Source organism: Periplaneta americana, chromosome 12 (assembly GCF_040183065.1).
Source record: "Periplaneta americana isolate PAMFEO1 chromosome 12, P.americana_PAMFEO1_priV1, whole genome shotgun sequence".
NCBI classification, from domain to species: Eukaryota; Metazoa; Arthropoda; class Insecta; order Blattodea; family Blattidae; genus Periplaneta; species Periplaneta americana.
In genome coordinates, this window is record NC_091128.1 from 66,800,771 (window position 1) to 66,823,328 (window position 22,558).

Below are 22,558 nucleotides of genomic sequence, written 5' to 3' on the forward strand. Positions count from 1 at the left end.
TAATCAGAGCCCGGATCTTGATTATGTCATCTTCTTGTTAGCACATGAGAAAAATATTCTTGGGTTCATACGCTTTGTTCATGTTTCCATAGTTGTATAAATATATATATATATGTATATATATATATGTATATATATATATATATATTTTTTTTTTTTCTTTTAGCCATTTGTTGTGATTGGAATTTTTAGACTATTTCTTCTACTCGTGCCATTATTTACTAATTTATTTCCAAATATTTGCTTGTTTTAGGTTGTTTTTCATGTCTTACGTCTTTATTCGTTTGGTAATTTCCAAGCATTTGTGTACATATAATATTATCAATATTTAGTAGAAGCGCGAATACTCAAACATAGAAGTTTCGTCACACAGTTTGGAATGAGAAAAATAATGTGGGCTTAAGCAAATTCTATACCTTCTTTACGTGAATGGTTATAAAATATAATGCTACTACTAATTATTATAGCGCCGTTCATTGGCACACAGAGCCAGATTTAAGGACCTCCGTCTGTCTCGGTTACCCACCATAGTTTTCACTTTTCCTCCATGTGAGCGTTTGATAGACTTTTGCTATTTCTTCTCTCAAGCTTCTTCGCCATGTATTTCTCATGGCCATCTTGTTGCCTGAGCTCCTCGTGGTTTCCATTCAGGGGGCTACTTCTTCATATTTCTTCATCATAATGCAATGTATGACCCAGCCATCTCCATTTCCTCTCTTGAGTTTCCAGTTCTACTGGTCGTTGGTGCACCTCTGATAGAGTTGCATATTAGATATTCAGTTATTTGGCCATCATATATACAGTAGGCTTATATTCCTCAAGCATCGTTTGACAAAATTCTAGATTTCCTTCTTTATGTCCGTTGATGCCAGCTATGTTTCACACCCGTAAAGCAAAATTAACATGATGTGAGAATCACCAAAGACGAGTAGTTTGGTCTTCAATCTCAAATGATTTGAGCGCCATATTGAACGATGACATGCAAAACTTCTCTTCCCTGCTCTGGCTTCATGTTCAGTTGTAATCTTACTGCCAAGTTAGATAAAGACATCCACTTCTTCAAGGTATTGTCTTCCTATATTAAAATCTGTTGGACGCGTTGCCAAAAGTTTCGTTTGGCTTATTTTCTTATTTATGGTTTTCGTAAAAAAGCATTTTTTATGGAAAGGAGTTGTTAGCCCTCCGTTCATTTCCAAACCTTACTGTAAAACTGAAATAATTATTGTACAAGGTAGCATAATGACGTGTTCCTTCCAAGATGTCCATAATCCTAGTGACCTTTTTCATTTGTACTGTTAGGTTGGCAGTACATATTCCCCTTTTGTATATCTAGAATTTTCCTTATCAGTTTTCTTGAATTAGTTTCTGCGGAACACGTAAAATGAATACAGTAGATGAACTGAAGTATGTCATGGTACGGTAAACAACAATGCTAGAGTTAGTTTGTGTTTTGTTTCGTTTATTGTTTGAAGTTATTGAGTTCAGGAAGAGTTGAAGAAGATAGCATTCATATTTATTGTTTTCAATTGTGATATTAATATTAATTGAAAGTTGAAGAGATCATATTGACTCCTTAACAGCGAATGGAACTAGTACTGCTCTGTGGGGACAATCACAGGACAAGAGAAGCAGCAGATGAGTTTTATCGTAGTCATCCTGACATTCCAAAACCATCCTACCAAAATGTGACCAAATTATTGCATAAATTTAAAACAACGTTCAGTGTACTCGACAAGAAACGAATATGTCGTCCCAAATCTGCTACTGACGGACAGCATTTAATAGACGTGATTGCGAAGATGACGGCCAGCCCAGTGCGCTATGTGGCTTGAGAAAGTGGTATAATTGGAGACTCTGTTCGTAGAATATTGAAATCTGAACGTTTTCACCTCTAAAAATTACAGCATTTACACGCAATGCAAGAAGAGGATCCACTCAAAAGGCGAACAAACTGTGATTGGTTCACACAGCGTTTGCGTACTGATTAATCCTTCCTGCAGCAAGTTCTGTTTAGTGACGAATGCTTATTCTTTCAGGATGGACATGCTCATACACAAAATTCACGATACTGGTCCAAAGAAACCCAAGATGGATGCGCGAAGCTAACAAACCCTGGTGTTTCAAAAGTGTGGAACACTAGGTGATATAGTTAGGGGGCCATATTTTTTCGCTGGAAATGTAAATCAACACACATATGGGAAAATGCTGGACAGCACTATAACGGAGTTCCTGTATGATGTCCCACTGAACAAACGGATAAGAATGTGGTTTCAACAAGATGGTGCCATGGCACACTATGTTTTAATAGTTCACCAGAAACTAAATGAGATGTTCGGTGTGCACTGGATTGGACGAGGTGGAGCTCAGTCATGGCCTCCACAGTCACCAGACCTCACATCCCTTGATTTATTTCTATGGAGATTTGTGAAACAGCACATTTTTCAGGTGGTGCTTACATCTATAGATGACTTGAAACAAAGGATCATCCATGTTATCCAACACAGTTCATCTGCAACACTTTTAAGCGTGACAGAGGAATGTCAGAATCGAGCAGACACTGTCTTCAAGTAAATGGAGCACATTTTGAACATTTGCGGTAGTAAACATATTGTATACAATAATTGTATTTTCAATTAGAGTAATGTTTCCCATTTGTCAACTGACTTCTGTGTTACACGGTACAAAGTGTAAGAAAAACTGTTGTGATTCCACAAAATGTCGATTTGGTTTTTTTGCAGATGTATACCCACGTTTCCAGTATCACAGATATCGTAAATGTGATTTCGAGCATGCCTGCCGTTTGTCTGTCTGTCTCTCTCTGTATTTATTAGACTAGTAGTAGTAGGTTTATTTTGCCTGGCAGAGTTAAGGCCATGAGGCCTTCTCTTCCACTCAACCAGGTTACAATAATATACATGAAATACAATTACAAAACAACACAAAAGAAAATACCTTAGAAATTACATAAAATATAGTAGAAAATTACAATAGACAAGATCAGTTACATAATATAAAATTACAAATAGTCAAGATCGGTTACATAATATATAAAATAAAGTAGAAAATTACACATAATCAAAATCAGTTACATAACATGAGGGGACTAGTGGTCTCTTAAACTATTGGATGAATTTTTATACATACTTGCTATCTCTGAATCAATTCATCCGGGAATTATGCACATTAAATATAATATTTTTTGTTGTAAAAGGTTAGTAGGTATTTATTTTAAACAAAAGCACATAATGGCCATGAACTCAAAATCTATCTAAATTATTTTTCTTTAAGTTTTGTTCTTGCATAAAATAAAGAGATAAATGGAATGGACATCTTTGCATTTTTGCTGTTGTTCACACCATAATAATTGATTGGACAATTTTGTGAACATTTTTAGATTCGAAATATATTCTGTGATTTACTGACTAATGCATACATGCAACTTATTATTGTTTTATAGTGCGTTTCAGAATAACAATTTCTCATTTTAGTGTGTAATATGGAGCACGTAATGAAATATTTTTGTAATTAAGTTGAATCATGAATTTCTGTATCTTCCAGGACGCAAAAAATACGACGGAATCGTTAATAAACAGTCGCAGAAACCGGCAATTACCATATTTGTAGTCTTGTAACAATTAAAATCATATATTATAATAAATATAAAATGGAATGAAATAACGAAGAACTAGTGCTTCAAGAAGAATCACCAATAGCGGTATGTACAGTAAATATACTGCAAGTAAGGTATACGGTCCAGATAATGAACTGATACCTTAACTTCGGACAAACTGGAGGTTAGGCTACTCACCGAAGGCAGCAATCATGCCAAACATAACACAGAACATGCCTCCTACAACGGGTTGCGGGATAATAATGAAGACTGCCCCGAATTTGCTGATGAGGCCCTGGATCAGCATGAGGGCTGCCGCGTACTGGATCACTCTCCGACTGCCAATCTGCACACAGCAAAGAATAATGAAACCGTAAATCAGCAAAAATACTCTTCCTTTTTCGAAAACACTCACACCTCCTATTAACGCCGTATTGCCCATATTTTTGGTCTAGATCAGGGCTGAGCACCAAAAGCGAATTCTACTCTCTCACGAGGAGCCATACGACTTCTCTTCAACCCCTTTCTTCCCCGCCGAACACCGCGCAGCGTTGATGTTGTAACGGATGAATATTAATAGTCCCCGTTTAGAGTTTGGATTCGCTCCCGGTGCCCAGCCCTGATCTAGATGAACTGTAATATCACAGTCCAATATATATAGTCACGAAGCTCAATACGTAGTAAATATGCATTCATAGATAGTTGCTACCCACTGAGATCGCTAACATCGCCTCATTACAGACAATGCGAAATAGTACTGGCACAGTCTATTGTTTCTAGCACTCTAACAACTCAAGCTCCGTGACTGTATATACTAGACTGTGATAATATGGCGTCGCTAAGAAATTGCGGTGATGTGATGTGCTGTGCTGTGCTGTGCTGTGCTGTGCTGTGCTGTGCTGTGATGTGATGTGATGTGATGAACGTTTAGAGTTGTCAACCTTCCCATATTTTTCGGGATTTCCCGTATATTTGCCCCTAATTTTTAACATTCTCCCAGCTCCCGTATTATTCTTTTCTTCGAGCATTTTTCTCCCTCATTTTTGCATAATGTAAACATTTTTATTCTAAACATTTGATTTTGCCGTGAATGATGATTGATTATATGGTGATTTTTGTTGTTCAAGAGTTGCATTAAGATGTACAGTGCAGTCTTTGTAGCAGGAAGCTAATGCTTGCCAGAAATGGGTTTTAGTGCTCACCTGTCTAAAATGTAACCAAATTGGGGGGGGGGGGAACTCACCAGTTTTGTTCTAAACATAGCAAGTAGTAGTGTTCATACAAAGACAGTGTTTTATCTCATGAACAGTAATGGGACATGTTCGAAACAAGAGGACGACACATTTAATCAAATCAGGGCTGTGAACTGCAGTCGGCTTCAACTATTACGTGAGAAAAAATGTGTAGGCTAATAGTTGTATCATACATAATAATTGCATATTTTTTAATAAATATATTAACCGATTTCTATTAGAAGGTCAAATAATTGAATTAGCATGGACAATTGCTCCTGCAGTAATTCTAGTTTTTATTGCAGTGCCAATAGCTCCTATTAATGGTCATGGGAATGGGTGGGCAACTCGTACTCACGAGGCGCTAAAAGCCTTGGCACTGAAAAAGTACACATTGAGGCAGCCGCTGCAGTTACTAGCCGTGTGTAGTTTCGTTACAGAAACAGTTTACTGCCATCGTGCACTGTGGCGGCTCATGCAGGTGGTCGTGATATCTAGGCCTACTCCATGATTTGTATTTCAAAATGGCGCATGGTACAATAATTACAGTAGTTTTCGACAGGCCGTAACTAAATAATCAAAGCTAAATAGGCCTACTTCATGATTTGTATTTCAAAATTATGCATGGCACAACGCAAAATTAAAATTCCATTATTGTTAAGCTTTGTAAATTATAATACTTTATTATTTAGTGCTGAAAACATAAATTAAACATAAACTTTTCAAGATACAACAAATATAATTGCAGCAATTATTATACTGTTTATTGATATTAGTTATTATTTGTCTTCATTGAAACATAGAACGTAATCAGAGTTTAAAATTATTGTTTACAGATTAAAGAGATTTCAAAAAGGTATTATATTACTAAACAATTACAAAATCAAGGAAGCAATTTTAAATATATAACAGAAAATGAAATAAACTTACTCCTGAACTCCTTCTGTACGTTTAGACGTTTGTCATCTTTTTCTTGCTGTCGGAGCATTAAAATCTGGCTCAAGATTGAAAACACATAAGCGTAAAACAACCACTAAATTGTCGTCTGTGACCCTGGATCGCCAAAGATTTTTGCTGTTGGTCATCGTAGTGAAAAATTGCTCGCACACACAGCCTATGTGGAACCGAATATTGCTGCTAGGTGGGAGGCAAACAAGCGTAGATTGGAAAATTCTGACTCAGGCAGCATTGCGAACAATTCGATTTCTGATTTCACCGAAACTCTGAGTGGCGTGCTGTTCTGCAGATTTATCAATTTAAGCTGCAAATTTTCAGAAGCTTCTATCGGTTGAAACGCAAAGGATTGCAGAATAATCTCCATTCCTTGCCCATTGTCGCTATCTCTCCAAATCTACCAGTGAGTTCTGATGTGAAGTCTTGAAGAAGGGATTTATATTTGATGTGCTGACTTTCTTCATAGCTCTTGAAAACAATTTCTAGTGAAGGAAAGTGGTGAATGTTGTTTATTTTCTATTTCATACAGCCACATTTTTAATTTATCTACAAATGTTCTCAGATGGTCGATCATATTTATGATCAAGTTGTCTTTTCCTTGTAAATGCACGTTCAGATCATTAAGGTGTGTACAAATGTCCGTTAAAAAAGCAAGATCAGAAATCCATGCTGAGTGTACAGTATTTATTGCTGAATTTCTATACCTTAGCTTTTCGTAAAAATATCTATTTCTTTCTTGAGCATGAAAAACCGGTGTAACATGGCACCCCTGCTAAGCCATCTTACTTTAGTGTAATGAATGAGATCATGATAATCACTATCAATATACTTAAGAAATTTGTGACGCGTAAGAAAGTGTAGAACATATAAAACACACAGTTTTACTTTCCTTCTTAACAAAAAAGTACTTGTTTTCCCATTCGTCACTAAAGGGAAAATATATGAACTGATTATACCGTGATTCACTCATGACGAGCCGCCACTGTGGACGCGAGCGAAATATATCAAAACACAACTACTCGTCTTGCAAGGTCCACGTACACTACCAGCTAGCGCAGAGTTCGTTCTACCTGACTGAGTTTGTTCACAGTTTGAGAGCACGAGTTGCCCACCCATGATCATGGGCTTTGATCAACTAAATGAAATGGATGATTTGCGTGTCTTGTCATTAGTTTACTTCTCTACAATATAATGTTCTTAATATTGCAAATATATGTGATTGAATAATAGCCATTCATTCTAGAATTATTAGTGCAATACTTACTTACTGGCTTTTAAGGAACCCGGAGGTTCATTGCCGCCCTCACATAAGCCCGCCATCTGTCCCTATCCTGAGCAACATTAATCCAGTCTCTACCATCATATCCCACCTCCCTCAAATCCATTTTAATATTATCTTCACATCTACGTCTCGGCATCCCCAAAGGTCTTTTTCCCGCCGGCCTCCCAACTAACACTCTATATGCATTTCTGGATTCGCCCATACGTGCTACATGCCCTGCCCATCTCAAACGTCTGGATTTAATGTTCCTAATTATGTCAGGTGAAGAATACAATGCGTGCATCTCTGCGTTGTGTAACTTTCTCCATTCTCCTGTAACTTCATCCCTCTTCGCCCCAAATATTTTCCTAAGAACCTTATTCTCAAACACCCTTAATCTCTGTTCCTCTCTCAAAGTGAGAGTCCAAGTTTCACAACCATACAGAACAACCGGTAATATAACTGTTTTATAAATTCTAACTTTCAGATTTTTTGACAGCAGACTAGATGACAAAAGCTTCTCAACCGAATAATAACAGGCATTTCCCATATTTATTCTGCATTTAATTTCCTCCCGAGTGTCATTTATATTTGTTACTGTTGCTCCAAGATATTTGAATTTTTCCACCTCTTCGAAGGATAAATCTCCAATTTTTATAGTTCCATTTCGTACAATATTCTGGTCACGAGACAATCATATACTTAGTCTTTTCGGGATTTACTTCCAACCCTATCGCTTTACTTGCTTGCAATTTGGGTTATAATTCTGCAATTCTTGGGAAAAGTGGCATAAGTCAGTTTTCACAAACATTTTTTTATTAATTGATTGATAATTTACGGAACATCTGCTCTCTTGGAAAAAGAGACATAAGTATTTCTCCCATTACAACAATTCATACAGAAGAAAATCAAATCGACAAAAACCAGTGTGAAGACAGTTTTTTTCCTTCTCCTGTAAAATTAAAATTGTTGACTTGTGCCACTTTTCCCGAGCACTACAGAATTAATAGTCTTTAGTTTAAGCCTAGCTGCCGAAGTGCAGAATATAGTTGTTTTTCAGTAACTGAACCGAACAACTTCTCTATTTTATGTATGAAATTTTTGTCGATTCCTTAGTCTTCCGTATTTTTTTTTTTTTCAAAAAAAGTTGGTAATCCTATCAAAATTTAATATAAGTTTATAAATCGAAAAAAAAAGTGTTAAATATGATTTGAGTTTTGAAAAATGTTTTTACAAAGAAACAAGAACTAGAAGAGAGCAAAACTTTAAAAGTTCCTTAGCATTTTTTAAAACTTAAGTTTGCTTAACTTTTAACAGTATTTGCATTCCTAAAGCAATGATAGAGTATACCCGTTGTTTATGTTTTCGTTTTTCGTTACCATGGCGATAAGTGTGTTGATAAACATCCAAATATTAAGCTATATTCACAGCGCAAACTTAAACATAAGCCTGAGGTAAACAGTGATATAGCTCTAAGCAATAACATTTGAACATTCAGAGTGAGGTACGTTGAAGTAAGGAATAATGAATCCTATTGGCTCTCGAAATCATTGCTGATAGATGAAATCGATTGTAGCAAAGGGTCCATTCTATGTAGTAATTAGTGATGGTGGTGGGGGTGGTGATAGTAGTAATAATAGTGGTAGTAACAGTAGCAGAAACAAATCCAAGCATCGTTAAATAAGTTACTACTACTGGTAATACGTGCCTCTGATTGATAAACGTAACAAGAGGTACATAACTTTCACTTGACGGGACCAACATACTAGCTTACACCCTTGGCTGCTATTGAACACAAAAAGAGTGATCTGAGGGTATAAAAAACAGATTTCTCTGCCTACTGCATTCCTTAAAGGACATTCACCCTTACTTGTAGCCTCGCTGTGGGGTGAAAACAATACTCTAGCTGTCTCATTGGTATGCATTGAAAGCCCTTCGAAATATAGGCCTAAGACGCAGTCATATTTTAGACAGTATTCTTTAATAAAACAGTTGGTGTCATGGTCCAAAAAATACGTTATGTATATATACTCGACCGTTTCAGTTAAGCAGGGTTTTACTATACTCCACAAATTCGGAAAAAATCTGTCTTAAATATCCGACTCCACATTTAATAGCTTCAGCTGCGTTAAATTCCTTAGGAATATCGTCTCTGTTTGTCTAACGGTTACAATAGTGGCCTTTAGTTTCAAAATTTGTAGTTTCATACCTGGTCAAAAGTGGAGGATTTTTCTGGATTGGGGGGACAACTTTCTAAGTTTAAGAAATGCAAAAGAACCCTATCCCAAAATACGGCACCAGGTAAAATTTACCTCTCATTTCTCGTCCACGTCAAAATTTTGAAGCGGTCCTTACGAGTGGCTGAAGTGAACCTGAAATATATTTTGTAAGCTTCGGAAATATGTTAATGAAACTCGGCTTCCGTATCAGTTCCTGAAAGAGCCACTGGTAGATCTCACACCTGTCCTTCACGGCTAGATTCAGTGGCAATTTATAAATGAGTATTTCAGGGTCCCATTCGCTGATACAAGGGGTGGCGACTCCGATGCTCGAGCTTTCCAGTGTCCAGATCACCCTGTCCCAGGGATCATAAATATAGGACCAGGTCTGAGATTCTGGCTGATATGTACAGTACATCTATTATCAGGCAGTAAATCTTACTTGACGATATGTGTCAGAGGAAGAACAAAATTATTGTTAGTATAGCCTATATCTTAAGTGTGATTAGTATAGGCCTATATGTAGCTAATCGGCGATGTATGCAATGGAGGGGGAAAGGAACTGGCCACCTACCCCATTATCTCCTGGCCTAGTTGCCGTATAAGTGGTGCCATGTTCGTATCATATGAGGTTCAGACCTGTCTTCAAACAGTTGACTAACAACAACTACTACTAATGCTGTTACTACTAATACCACTGCTAATATTAACAGTACGACCGAGTACTACCAATACTAATAGTATAATACTACTACAGATTACTACTAATAGGTATATTAATATTGATACTACTGCTGCTGCTACTACTACTACTACTACTACTACTACTACTACTACTACTACTACTACTACTACTACTAATGTGACTACTAATACTAATATTTATGCTGGCAGCACTTGGGAAACGTTAAATTGGTGTCTATCCATGTCTCGTTCAGGCACGAAATCTATTTACCTCTTCCCTAAGCTTTCTTATTTTCTGTAGCTCTCTTCACTTTAAATTTACCATGTTTTCTTTTCCATTAAAATTTTTCTTATCTATGCACACTTATTCCACCTGTTACCTATTTCCTTCATTATTCGTCATTGTCGCCTTCCATTTGAAATCAATTTATTCTATCTTGTAGCATAGACAAAAGTTTCTTTGTAGCTTGTTTCTTTTCGTTCAAACAAAAATTCTCAGTTGTATCCTTATCACTCTTCTGGTAAAAGTCATCTACATTTGTTTTTCGGTAGTCCGGACGTTTCCTTTTTATTCTTATTTATTTTTTTACGAAGTGTCGACAACACACTTTCTTCTGTGCAGTCTTTATTTAATTCCTTGTGCGCTGTATCTTTCTTCTGGATACATTACAGTACTTTTTGTCCTTGCTGTAGGGTTCGTGAGAGGAATGGTAAGGCACTGTTATTCTTTTTCTTCATCACAACATTTTATTACATTTGCAATAATATTTCTTTCTTCGCTATGGATTGACAATCCTTGTTCATCTTTATCGGCAATTTCCAATAAATAAACAAAAGACTGCTAGTTATGTAAGCCTGAACTAACAGGATTCAATAACATAAAGTCCGCTAATTGTATTATTAACTAAAATATAACGATAACTAAAGCGTTATTACAATATTACAAAGACTTGCGGTATATTCATACTATTCGGCGTGTTGAAACTAATAAAACAGAACAATCAAAACGCCACTATTATTTCACAAATCCTCACACTCTCAAAGACATGTGTAGTAGATGTTTGTGAAACAGGAATATTGCCGTGAACAACGCAATGCGCATGCGGAACTGTTTCCCCTATACTGTTTTCGCTGTAAGAAAAATCCTAATGTAGATATAAGCACGTTGCTGTTATACCCGTGATTGGCTCTCAGTCGAAACACTCACATGACGCAGGAAAATATAGTTCGTATTTGGAAACCACAATCTTGTATTATTTGAAAATAAAAAATTGAATTCTAGTTGCTAAATACGATGAAACATGTAAGTTCACTCATGTGTAAAACGCTGTGTAAAAGAAAAACTACTTAGCGCCGTCTTGAATCACAAAGTGATTACTTACACGTATCATATTATTATGATGTACCACATATGGTATTTCCGTGCAGGAATTCTGTGTAACCATATGATGAAGAACGGGTAGAACAAAGAAAAATTCTCACCGGCACCGGGACTCGAACCCGGGTTTTCAGCTCTACGTGTTAATACTTTACCCACTAAGCCACAGCGGATTCCAGTTCTATGCTGGATTGAATCTTTCTCATAATATCATGATACGCGTAAATAATCACTTTGTGATTCAAGACGGCGCTCATTCCGTCGGATCCTGGCAACTTAGTCACTCGTAATGAGTGCACCTCAGTAAATAGTGTGTTGGACATTGTGCCACGGTCACATATTCTGACAGAGTACATGAGGGTAGGCCACAAAAGGGAAACTGAGAGGTAGACCTTAAACCAACCATGGGGAAAAATGGCTCCGAAGGGCCACTGCACTCAAAGCCTCCTTGCCTCACTCCACCGATCATCCCCTCTACCGACCATCTCCTCCGCCTGGTGCTTCGTAAAGACACGCTTCATTCAGTGGCGGGTATGGCTTCGATCTCGGGACGTCAGTTTCAGTAAGAGTGGCAGATATAATTTTTTGCTACTTACAAAAAGAAAAAAGTCTGCTGCTTAATATGCGGGTTTAAAATTGCGCATATAAAACGCTTCAATATTAAACGCTACTTTGATCGGAAGCATAAAGCGGACTTCGATGATCGTACAAGTATTTATTTACAATTTTAAAAGCTATTTTCGTAATATTTGTGAAAAGATACAAAACAAGATATGTTTATGGTATTTTCGGGGTTTAGTTACTTATTATTTTATTAAATATCTGGAACTTAACTTGCTTATTTATAACTCTGAGTGCATATTAGGCCTACTTGATGCGTCCTCTTTCAAAGAAAGATTTTCAGAAGTAACTGTAATGGACAAGGGGATGTGTCTCTTCAATAATCCATTTGTATTTGATGTTACCCAAGCAGCAGAGCCACTATAGAGATGCAAAGAGCACGCCAGTAAAGTGTTTAGGAAAAAATGGATTAGATCTTTTTAAATACCTACCAGAGGAGCAATTCCCTAATCTGCGCACATTTGCAAAGCGTATGGTATCTATGTTTGGCTCAACTTACTGTTGTGAGCAGTTTTTTTTTTTTTTCCAAAATGAATATGACAAAAAATATCTCCAGATCTAGGATGACAGACATGCATTTTAGTTTCAGTATTACTGTTGAGTTCTTCTACTTCATATCTTGAGTTCTACTTTAGAGCCAAATATATCCGTTTTAGTTAATAACAAAAATCTCCAAGAGCCACAAAAAATGAAAATTAGCAATATAGGGCTACAGTAGTATTTCGTTTCATTCATATCTCTTATATTTTGTTTAATATGTTTTAAAATTAAATGACAATGGAGTTCAGTTACTTTTAGTGTTTTTACAAAGAAACAATTGATTATGTTGATCATTATATTGTGTTTAATATGTTTTCAAGTTAAATGACAATGGAGGTTAGTTACTTTTTTATTGGTTAAAAAAAACAATGTAGCCTATTATATTGATCATTATATTTTTTAATATATTGTACAGTTAAATGACAATGGAGCTTTGTTTTTTCTGTATTGTTTTTAAAAAGAAACAATTTATTATGTCGATCACAAGGCAGTTCAAGAATTTTTCGTGCACATGTAAAGGAATGGTTATACAATTGAAGAATATATAATTTGCCTAATGACAGTAGGTGGTTGTAATAATTATTGTATGACACATGTACTTCATATAAACAAGAGACTATAATTATTTTGAAACAAGAAATAACAGCGGAGAAATTACTGACGCGCAAGGTGTGTCGAACCCACCACTGCACTTCACTTAGCAAAACAGCTACGTTCCCCTCGCCTGCCAATCAAACGGATGTGGGGTGAGTAGGAAACGTTCCCTCCAGTGGCGTAGCGTCAATGTAAGCTGAAAAGCTTAGCTTCCCCAGTTAATAATAATTTCATAATAAACCTGCACTTTATGGACAAAATTAATTGTTAAATTTAATAGAATTTATATTTACGCGTTAAATATTGTGATGCGGCAGCTCAGATGATTTGTGATGCAGCAGTAAACAAGAAGCCTGCACACATCAGCTTCCCAAGCAGACTGGTTTCTTCTGTGTAACCCACCCCGCAGATTTTCCATCCCTTTCTAACTAAACTACCCTAGTCGCAAGGCTCGCAAGAAGCTAGCTTTAACTTTTAAAATAAGCAGTTTCCGAGTTATCCCTTTTCGTCGGTTGTGTTCAGTTGAAGTGTTAGTGTGCATTGTGGCTGATATAATAATAATAATGAGCGAAATAACAGCTCCTGACACTAATTTACTTGAATTTTTTAGGACAATTGTAGTATCAAGACTGACTGACGAACAAAAGTGTGATTTAAAAAACAAATGACCCACTCCCTTGCTGTCAATGAAGGACACAACCAAAAGACAGACGCATACTTGTGTAATGATATTAATACTGTATCTATTGACCGTTAATATTGTGATTTCTCTAAGTATGACAGGGAGTGAGCTAATGTTATACGTATACGTTTCTATTTGTTAGAGATACTGTAGGTGTAAACAGTGAAATTATGTTTTACTACGTATCATTTGAGGTCATGCCTTATTGGTGTTACTTACGAGGTTCCAACCAATCTTCGACTGCTGACTTGACATTGACTACTATTTATTTTAAGACTATATTTTTGTAATACGTTGTCTCATATTGCATGAAAGACAACTTGAATTGGCTTCCCCTGCTTAAAATTTCATGCTACGCCACTGGTTTCCTCCCTACTTTGCTTATAGTCCCCATAGCTGCCTTAAACTGACAAGGATTCAATCCGGAACTGGAATCCGGTTTGTCTTAGTGAATAAAGCGTGAGCATGTAGAGCTGAAAAACCGGGCTCGAGTCCCGGTTCCGGAGAGAATTTTTCTCTGTTCTACCCATCCTTCATCATATGGTAACGCAGAATTCCTGCACATAAATATCATATGTACTTCGGTACATCATAATATTCAGAATACTAGCCAATCTACTACTTCTGAATAGTTCATTCTCTATTTGTAATATTCTTTTCCCCTTAAAGCTAAAGAAAAAAAGCTATTTTTATTAACAATTTCAAATTAGTGTAGTTCTGAAAATATTCAGAATAGGACACATATTTATATGACAGTTTTTCTCAGAATGTCTCCAGAAATAAGCTCCGTAATTGGCGGAAACTGCTCGTGAATCATCCTGTATATTGACATTTTTTTTTTATAAATCAACTGTCATCACAAAAGGAACGCACTCATTTGAGTGACTTGGTGGCCGAGACTCCACGGTAAACTTATATGCACTGTTGGGCCAATAAATCAATCTTTACGTGGTATTATTAGGATGCATTCTGTTTAAATTTTCTTAGATAAACTCTTCAAAATGTCCACCTCCTGCCTAAATACAGGCCGCAGCTCGGCATCCGAACATGTTCACATATGCCTGACATAGTTTTTATTCTATGACAGTCTTGCAGAATCCTCTGATTGAGAGTTCCTTTATTATCCAAAGTAGTCGTGTACACCAACGACTTTAAGTACCGCCATAGAAAGAAGTGCAATGGGTTGACGTCTGGTAAGCTTAGAGGTCAAGCATGTTCGGATCTCTGTGAGAAGACGAGCTGCGGCCTGTGTTCAGGTGGGAGGTGGACATTTTCAGCAATTCATGTAAGTAAATGTAAACAGAATGCATCATAATAATTCCTGCAAACAAACGTACTGGACTGCACTATGATCATATTTGGAAGCCCTATTCAGAAACCAAACATTTTCGGATCAATGTCGATATAATTATTTTTTCTTCTCTTACAGATGAGAAATCCAACTTGAGGTTTTGCCAACTTGTTTCGTTGCACCTTGTATATTTCATTTTGATGTTTACCTTCGTTACTCCAATTGCTCCCACATTCTCTCCAAACGTATTGGTGCCATTCCCGCTTCCCCACAGGCCTGCTAAAATAGTTCCTAAGCCTTCTGTGGCAATGCCTCTGTTTATGGCATGTACAGGAGGTGGAGGAGCTCCTGCAAATTAGAAAACAAATCGAATTAGGACTGACTGGTATATTTCAAGGTATTAGTGAAATGTATTTAATTAGGGATAATTACAAGGACTAGTTAGTAGTGGCGTGTGGACAGAGATGACAGGTGAACACAAAACGAAACGTTTGGCCGCAGCATTGACATTCCTCCAGCGATACTCAGAGAAAGGTGACGAGTTTCGAGACAATGTTGTCACTGGGAATGAAACATGGGTATCGCTTGCTACACCAGAAACAAAACAATAGTCCATGCATTGGCGGCATAGTGGTTCACCTGTGTGGACCAAATTAAAGCAGAAAATCTCTGTCAAAAAATCATGTGCACTGTCTTCTGGGATCGACGTGGTGTCCTCAAGTGCGAGTTTCTACCGCGAGAGGAGACCGTTAATGCTGAGCGGTATTGTCAGATATTGCGAAATCTGAGGAGGGCGATCCAGAACAAGAGACGTAGAATGCTGACAAAAGGACATTACGCTTTTGCACGACAATGCACGACCCTATACAGCTAACGTCACACGGAATTTGTTGCTTCAGTTTGGATGGGAGATCTTCGACCATCTACCCTACAGCCCCGACCTCGCACCAAGTGACTTTCATCTCTCCCGTCTCATGAAGCTCTTTCTGGCAGGAAAACTTTTCCATAACGTCTGTACCTCAGACGGCAGTGACTTCACGGCTCCAGACGTTGGCGGCAGACTCTTATGACACGGACATACAAACGTTAGTGCACCGGTACGATAAATGCCTCAATAACGGTGGTGACTATGTTGAGAAGTAGCCAGTGAATCTCTGTAAATAGTGCAATAAATATTTCTTATTTATTGATGTTTTTGTTTCGTTTATCGGCCATTGGAACTTATTTCCTGGATGAACCTCGTACCATGTAGGCTATTACGTAACGTTCGCCTTATACTGACAAAAACCATGGGAAGAACGAAACCATGTAATCAGCCCAAGCGGGAACTGAACCCACGCCCGAACCCATCCCCGAGATACAAATAAGCCTCGCTTATCCGTTAGGTACGCCGAAGATTCAATATTTTTTTGTAGATCTAATTTTCCTCGGAACTATCGATTTTACGAAATTTGTGAAAAATGTAATGTTATAATAATATATTATTATAATCTCGCAATTCCTTTCTCTTAATATCCCTATTGTTTTAAATGCTTATTTTCATAAATGATACTACGAGTAGGCTACACGCCAAGCAGAAGTAAGTCTCAGCGGTCTGAAAAACACGCGGGCCGAACCGCATCATATCTGAAATAATATAAACAATTCCACCCATTTATTTACATTTACTTGCTCAATAAGATATACATAACTTCGACCTGTGGACGCATGTTTCCGAACTGGCATTATTCTCCTGTTCCTATTTTATCTCTAGTAGATTTCGTAATGAAAGAGAGATTACTTGAAGGAAAAACTGAATGAGGTAGAAACAAATAGTAAAAATAAAAACATTCGAGATTTATATAAGGGTATAAAGGAATTTAAGAACGGATATCAGCCAAGGGTAAATGTGGTCAAGGATGAGAATGGTGACTTGGCTTGCAGACTCTCCATCAATCCTAAACAGTTGGAAAAACTATTTTGCGCAACTATTACATGTACATAGGCCAAATAGAAGTCGAAATTGCGATAGAAAATCTGAAAAAGTACAAGTCTCCAGGTATCGATCAAATTCCAGCAGAATTAATACAAGAGGTTGGAAGTGCATTATATAGCGAAATTTATCAACTTGTACTTGCTATTTGGGAAAAGGAAATTGTACCAGAACAATGGAAGGAGTCCATAATCATACCTATTTTTAAGAAGGGGGACAAAACCAACTGTGGTAACTTTCGAGGAATATCACTTTTGTTGACGTCGTACAAAATTTTGTCCAATATTCTTTTGAGAAGATTAACTCCGTACGTAGATGAAATTATTGGGGATCATCAGTGTGGTTTTAGGCGTAATAGATCGACTATTGATCAGATTTTTTGTATTCGACATATAATGGAGAAAAAATGGGAGTATAAGGGTACAGTACATCAGTTATTCATAGATTTCAAAAAGGCATATGACTCGGTTAAGAGGGACGTATTATATGATATTCTTATTGAATTTGGTATTCCCAAGAAACTAGTTCGATTAATTAAAATGTGTCTCAGTGAAACATACAGCAGAGTCCGTGAGTTTCAACTTCCAAAACGCTAGGCACGATTTTAAAATTTATAAACAATTTTCATGTTCATGCAGTGTTGTGTCATCATTTTTTGGCAATATTATACGTTCTATTAGAATACCCCCCACACTCCCAGAAAACTGAATGAGTGCGAAATACTAAGACAAAAAGTCCGTTCCTTTTAGAAAGGAGACAGTTACTTGCGTTGACTGCTGTTTTGAAATAGTCTACAGAAAAATCCGTTAATTAAAAAAAATACGCCATGGTCGATCAAATGACATAAGACAGGAAAATTAATTCGTAACGTAAAATTTGTCACTTATTATGTCCTCATTTCATAGCTTACAAAAATTCACCATTATCCACTCACAAACCTTGTATAATGGATGTAATTTAACACAGAAAGAAAAGACGGGAGATATACACGAACCAGATGATTGCACGAATATGTCTTTGATTTATTTTATTTTTTTATGTTACACGCTTTAACATCTAGGTCATATCGCGTGTGTTGAATATTTGGGTATAATCAGTAGGCCGTGAACTACTGTTATGATTCTGTTCTTTTTGCCAGTTATACTATTATATGACTTGTATTCATTTAACTGATTTCAAATTTTATTTTTATTTAATGATTATGATATTGGCGTTAAGATGATAATGAGTCATGGTATGTAAATTTTCAGTCCGGAATTTGTCTTTGTGTCTAAGGGAAACCATGGAAAAACCTCAGTCAGATTGGCCACCACAGGGTTTGAACACGGAATCTCTCAAATGCGAGTCTAGTGTGTTACCACTGAGCCATCTTGCTCAGTTTTTTTACTTATTGCTTTGTATTTTATTTGAAGTATTACTGGTTGAATTCTCACTGCTTTTTTTATTTATTTTTTTTCTGTTTGCGATTCAGACGAATGTACTCTGCTTTTGCATGTCTTGTGTCAATTACAGAACAATATTAACAATTAAATTAGTCTGATATATTTTCAGTCTATCCCCTTGCACATAAATAATAAACTTTTCCATTTACAGTTGAGTCCTCTCTATTAGGCTACATGAACTCGTCCAGTGACGTCGTAACTACCTTGATAGTGTCTGGTTATATGAGGATAACGCTAGTTGCTTAATAGATAACGATCATCATGTTTCACTGTTTCACTTGCAAGTAGATTACAGAACACACGATAGATTGCAGCACCCGTACGCTTCTACGGGTGACATCTTGAACTTCGTATTACACTAAAAATGTTAGATTTTTTCATCAATAATTGTACGAGTGTCTCGAACAAATACGTATTCACATCAAAAAGTAAATAACATTACTAAAGTGCAAGATATATGTTTCCTTTGCACACAGAGGGTTGTTAAAAGTACGCATGGAATTTCCATTCATCACCACGATCAATGTTGACATTCAAGGAGGCAATACTCAATATTTCCTACATTGTTGCGGCCTGGATATTGAAAATAATTTTCAAACGTTAGAAGTAAAATAAATAATTCATTAGCTTTTAGGCCGGTGTTAAACTAAAAGTTCTTCCAATAAGAGTATGTCATACTTTTGAAATGGAACAAAATGTATAAATGGAAGAGATTTAATATTATTATTATTATTATTATTATTATTATTATTATTATTATTATTATTTTGAAGCACACTTAATGTCATTAGTTACGTATGGAAGAGAACGTCAGTTAAATGGCCGCCGTGGATTCGTTGGGTTGCGCATATACAGGTCTTCGAATTTTCAATGACAAACATACTGTAAACCAGACTCATTTTCACGAATAACACCCGTGATATTGTTCCTTAGGTCATTAACTGTCTTGGCTTGTTGGCATAAACCTGTGATTTAACATAACCCCGTAAGAAGTAATCTAGCGGCGTTAAATCACATGATCTCGGGGGCCAGTTAACATCACCACCACGCGAAATGATGAAGCCTCTGAACTTTTCTCTCAAAAGGTCGACTGTTTCGTGAGAAGTATGACACGTGGCGCCATTTTCCTGAAACCAGACGTTTCTGAGATCCACACCTTTCAATTGAAGGCCAAAAATAATATCTTATCATAGTCCGATATCTTTCTCCATTGGCAGACAGAGCCTCTCCTCGCTCATCTTGGAAAAAATATGGACCAATGATTTCGCCGTACCAAAATACACACCAGACGGTAACTTTTTGGCGATGAAGTGGTCGTTCTTCAATCTCCAATGGATTCTCATTGCTCCAAAAGCAGCAATTTGTTTGTTAACGAAACCATTGATCCAAAAATGGGCCTCGTCATTAAAGATGACTTTTCGGCTAAACGCAGAGTCAATTTCCAATTGCTCCATGACCCAGTCAGAGAATACACAGCGCAATCTATGGTCACTTGACTTCAGTTCTTGATATATATTGTTCTTGAGTTAAAACAATTTTGTAGGACGTAACTTCAAGTTCAGATTTAAAATCCGCCAAAATGGTCAATCAAAAACTCAATTCTTGTGCACGCTGAAAAAAGTGCTTTCCGTGGATTCTCTCGTACACTCTCACGAACGGCGACTGTGTTTTCATTGGAGCGTTTGCGTCGTTCACGTAAGGCGTTATTTGATTTTCGACAGAACCAGTTGCCTCAGATTTTTCGATCAAACGTCGTACTCGTATTATTGTTCTCTCGCAGGGACGATTACATACACCGTACACTTCACGTAAGTCGTAATGCTTGGAGAACGGATGACCCATTTTGATAATAAATTTTAACGATTTCTATGCATTGTGGAATGGTGTAACGTTTCATGATTATTTTTGTTAACAGCAATTGTAACCTTGGAAAAAATATAACTGCTATAGCTTCATAAACACGGCACTGTTATAATTATGTTTAAAGTAGGACATTCTTGTTGGAAGAATCGTTATAAAATCACTGGAATTGAGAAGACTTTTCTTTTATTTCTATAATAAGTAAATTAATAAGTAATTAAGTAACTAATAAATAAGAAAATAAGCAAGTAATAAATAAGTAAGTAAATGTATGAATGAATGAATTGTGAATTCCTTCTATACAGTACATAAAGTAGGTAGGCCCTGTCTTTTCTCTAGAATAAGAAATGCCACGTGTATTTTAAATGATCCTCTGGGTACTCATTACAATGACCTTACGGCAGGGATCGGCAGAAATGCCATCGTGATAGTGACGTAGCAGAGGCAGCACAGTAAACTGTCTTCCCTTCACCCTCTCCCTTCCGCCCAACACCCCTACAACTCTAGTACACAGGCATCTATCAGTGGCGGGTTATCTGATTACATTTAGATAGCTTCTTTCCCAAAACCTTCAACGTTTGCCCAGAAACGTGTGTTTAAGGATGAATGGGATGGACAGTATTTGTTGTGCACATGGTGACAATGTAGACGCATCTTGTGTTCTAAAATTTTAATAGTCGTTTATAAATCAAACATCTAACGACATTACTGTACGACACGTTATAAGATTATCACAAAATCATAGCTAAGCATGAACATATCCAATGTAATTGTAAACGAAAAAGTATGCAGTATAAAATAAGTATAAACATAATTTTCTTTTCGTATGGCTGGGCGGGGCGAAGCAATTAAAAATAGATTCAAATAACAGCTCCGGTACTAAAATATGATGAAACAAGCTATGAGTCAAAGGGAACTCCATGCAAGTTACGTTATTGCTTTGGAAATTGCAAAATCATTGAAGTGCTATAATGAAGGACAGTTCATTAAAATTTTCCCGAATAATCTAACGTGTTCAACAGAACGAAATTATCCACACGAACAATACAAAGGAGGATAAGGGATATTGAAACACTAGCTGAACGAGAAATAAAATCAAAGATGCATAAACAGTGGTCTAATCTCTCGTTTTAGGTGGAAACACAGATATTGATACAGTAGAATTGATAATGTTCACTCGCGGAGTTACGAATGGTCTCTCTGTATAAGAATATTTGCTCGATGACATTGCACTTAAAGGAAATACAACAGGGAAGGAGTTATTCTAAGCATGAAGAAAATATATAGAAGTAACGCATCTGAACATAAAGCCCTGTATCTGTAATAACATACTTTAAACAAGTCTACTAGCTGGAGTTACGTGTTATTAAGAGAGCTGGAAATAAGTGAGGACATAAAACGTTGTCATTTTATAGCACACCAGACTGAGTTAGATTTATTTAAAATGCTCTCCATAGAAAATATGTGTAGTCCTATTATAGGTCGCCTGCCGCTACCCTACATAGCTGCTATGTTTGGCTCTATATTCAATATATTTCGAAACACTTCTTTTCTGAACGAAAACTTGTAATATCTAAACAAAGATCGTGATTACCAGACGAAAATTTACGAGTTGCATTAAGAGTGGCAATTTGTGACGTACTGTATTTTCCTAGGTTGTTGTAGAACACTAAAAATAAAGGTGAAATAAAATACAATCCGTCCATCTGTAAATCGATATTGTGTAGTCTACGTCAGATGGTTATGTTGAGAGTCCGCCACTATGAACCGAACGGAGTGCTCTGTATTCCTAGATTGATATTACATCTTAGGTATTGCGTTCAGTAATTTCATCGTGATAACAAATTTGCCGACGGCTACCTTATGGAGATACTATAAAAACCACACGTGCATATCGGCTAACCTTGTACTTTGTGTGCAGTAAACAAAACGAAAACTTATCTTCTGATTTGGGTCACGGTAATAAATTCATAATATGTATCTTTTGAATTACATTCCAAGAAAATAAAGTATGAATGGGAATGTCATTAGGATCATTATAAATAATTAAATTCTTGCGAAAGTCGCAAAATAACATGCCATGTTCGTAACACCGATTTTAAATGTATGCAATAATTATCCTTCATAAAAATTCGTCCAGTAGTTCAGAAGAAGGATCCGTTCCAGGACAGAGGTAGACGTCATACTGCACATGCATGGAGATTTCACACTTCATTTT

General features: G+C 36.7%; 1 protein-coding gene across 4 annotated transcripts in view; it reads right to left on the minus strand.

Annotated features, from left to right (window-relative positions):
- Positions 1-22,558, minus strand: part of LOC138710511 (solute carrier family 23 member 1-like) — a 340,117-nt gene that overhangs the window by 23,894 nt on the left and 293,665 nt on the right. For all 4 annotated transcript variants that reach the window (XM_069841457.1, XM_069841458.1, XM_069841456.1 and 1 more), the window contains 2 exons: positions 15,275-15,414; positions 3,809-3,956 (listed from right to left, as the gene is read on the minus strand). In XM_069841457.1, the coding sequence (XP_069697558.1) occupies positions 3,809-3,956; positions 15,275-15,414 (288 nt within the window). The remainder of the gene's footprint in view (positions 1-3,808; positions 3,957-15,274; positions 15,415-22,558) is intronic.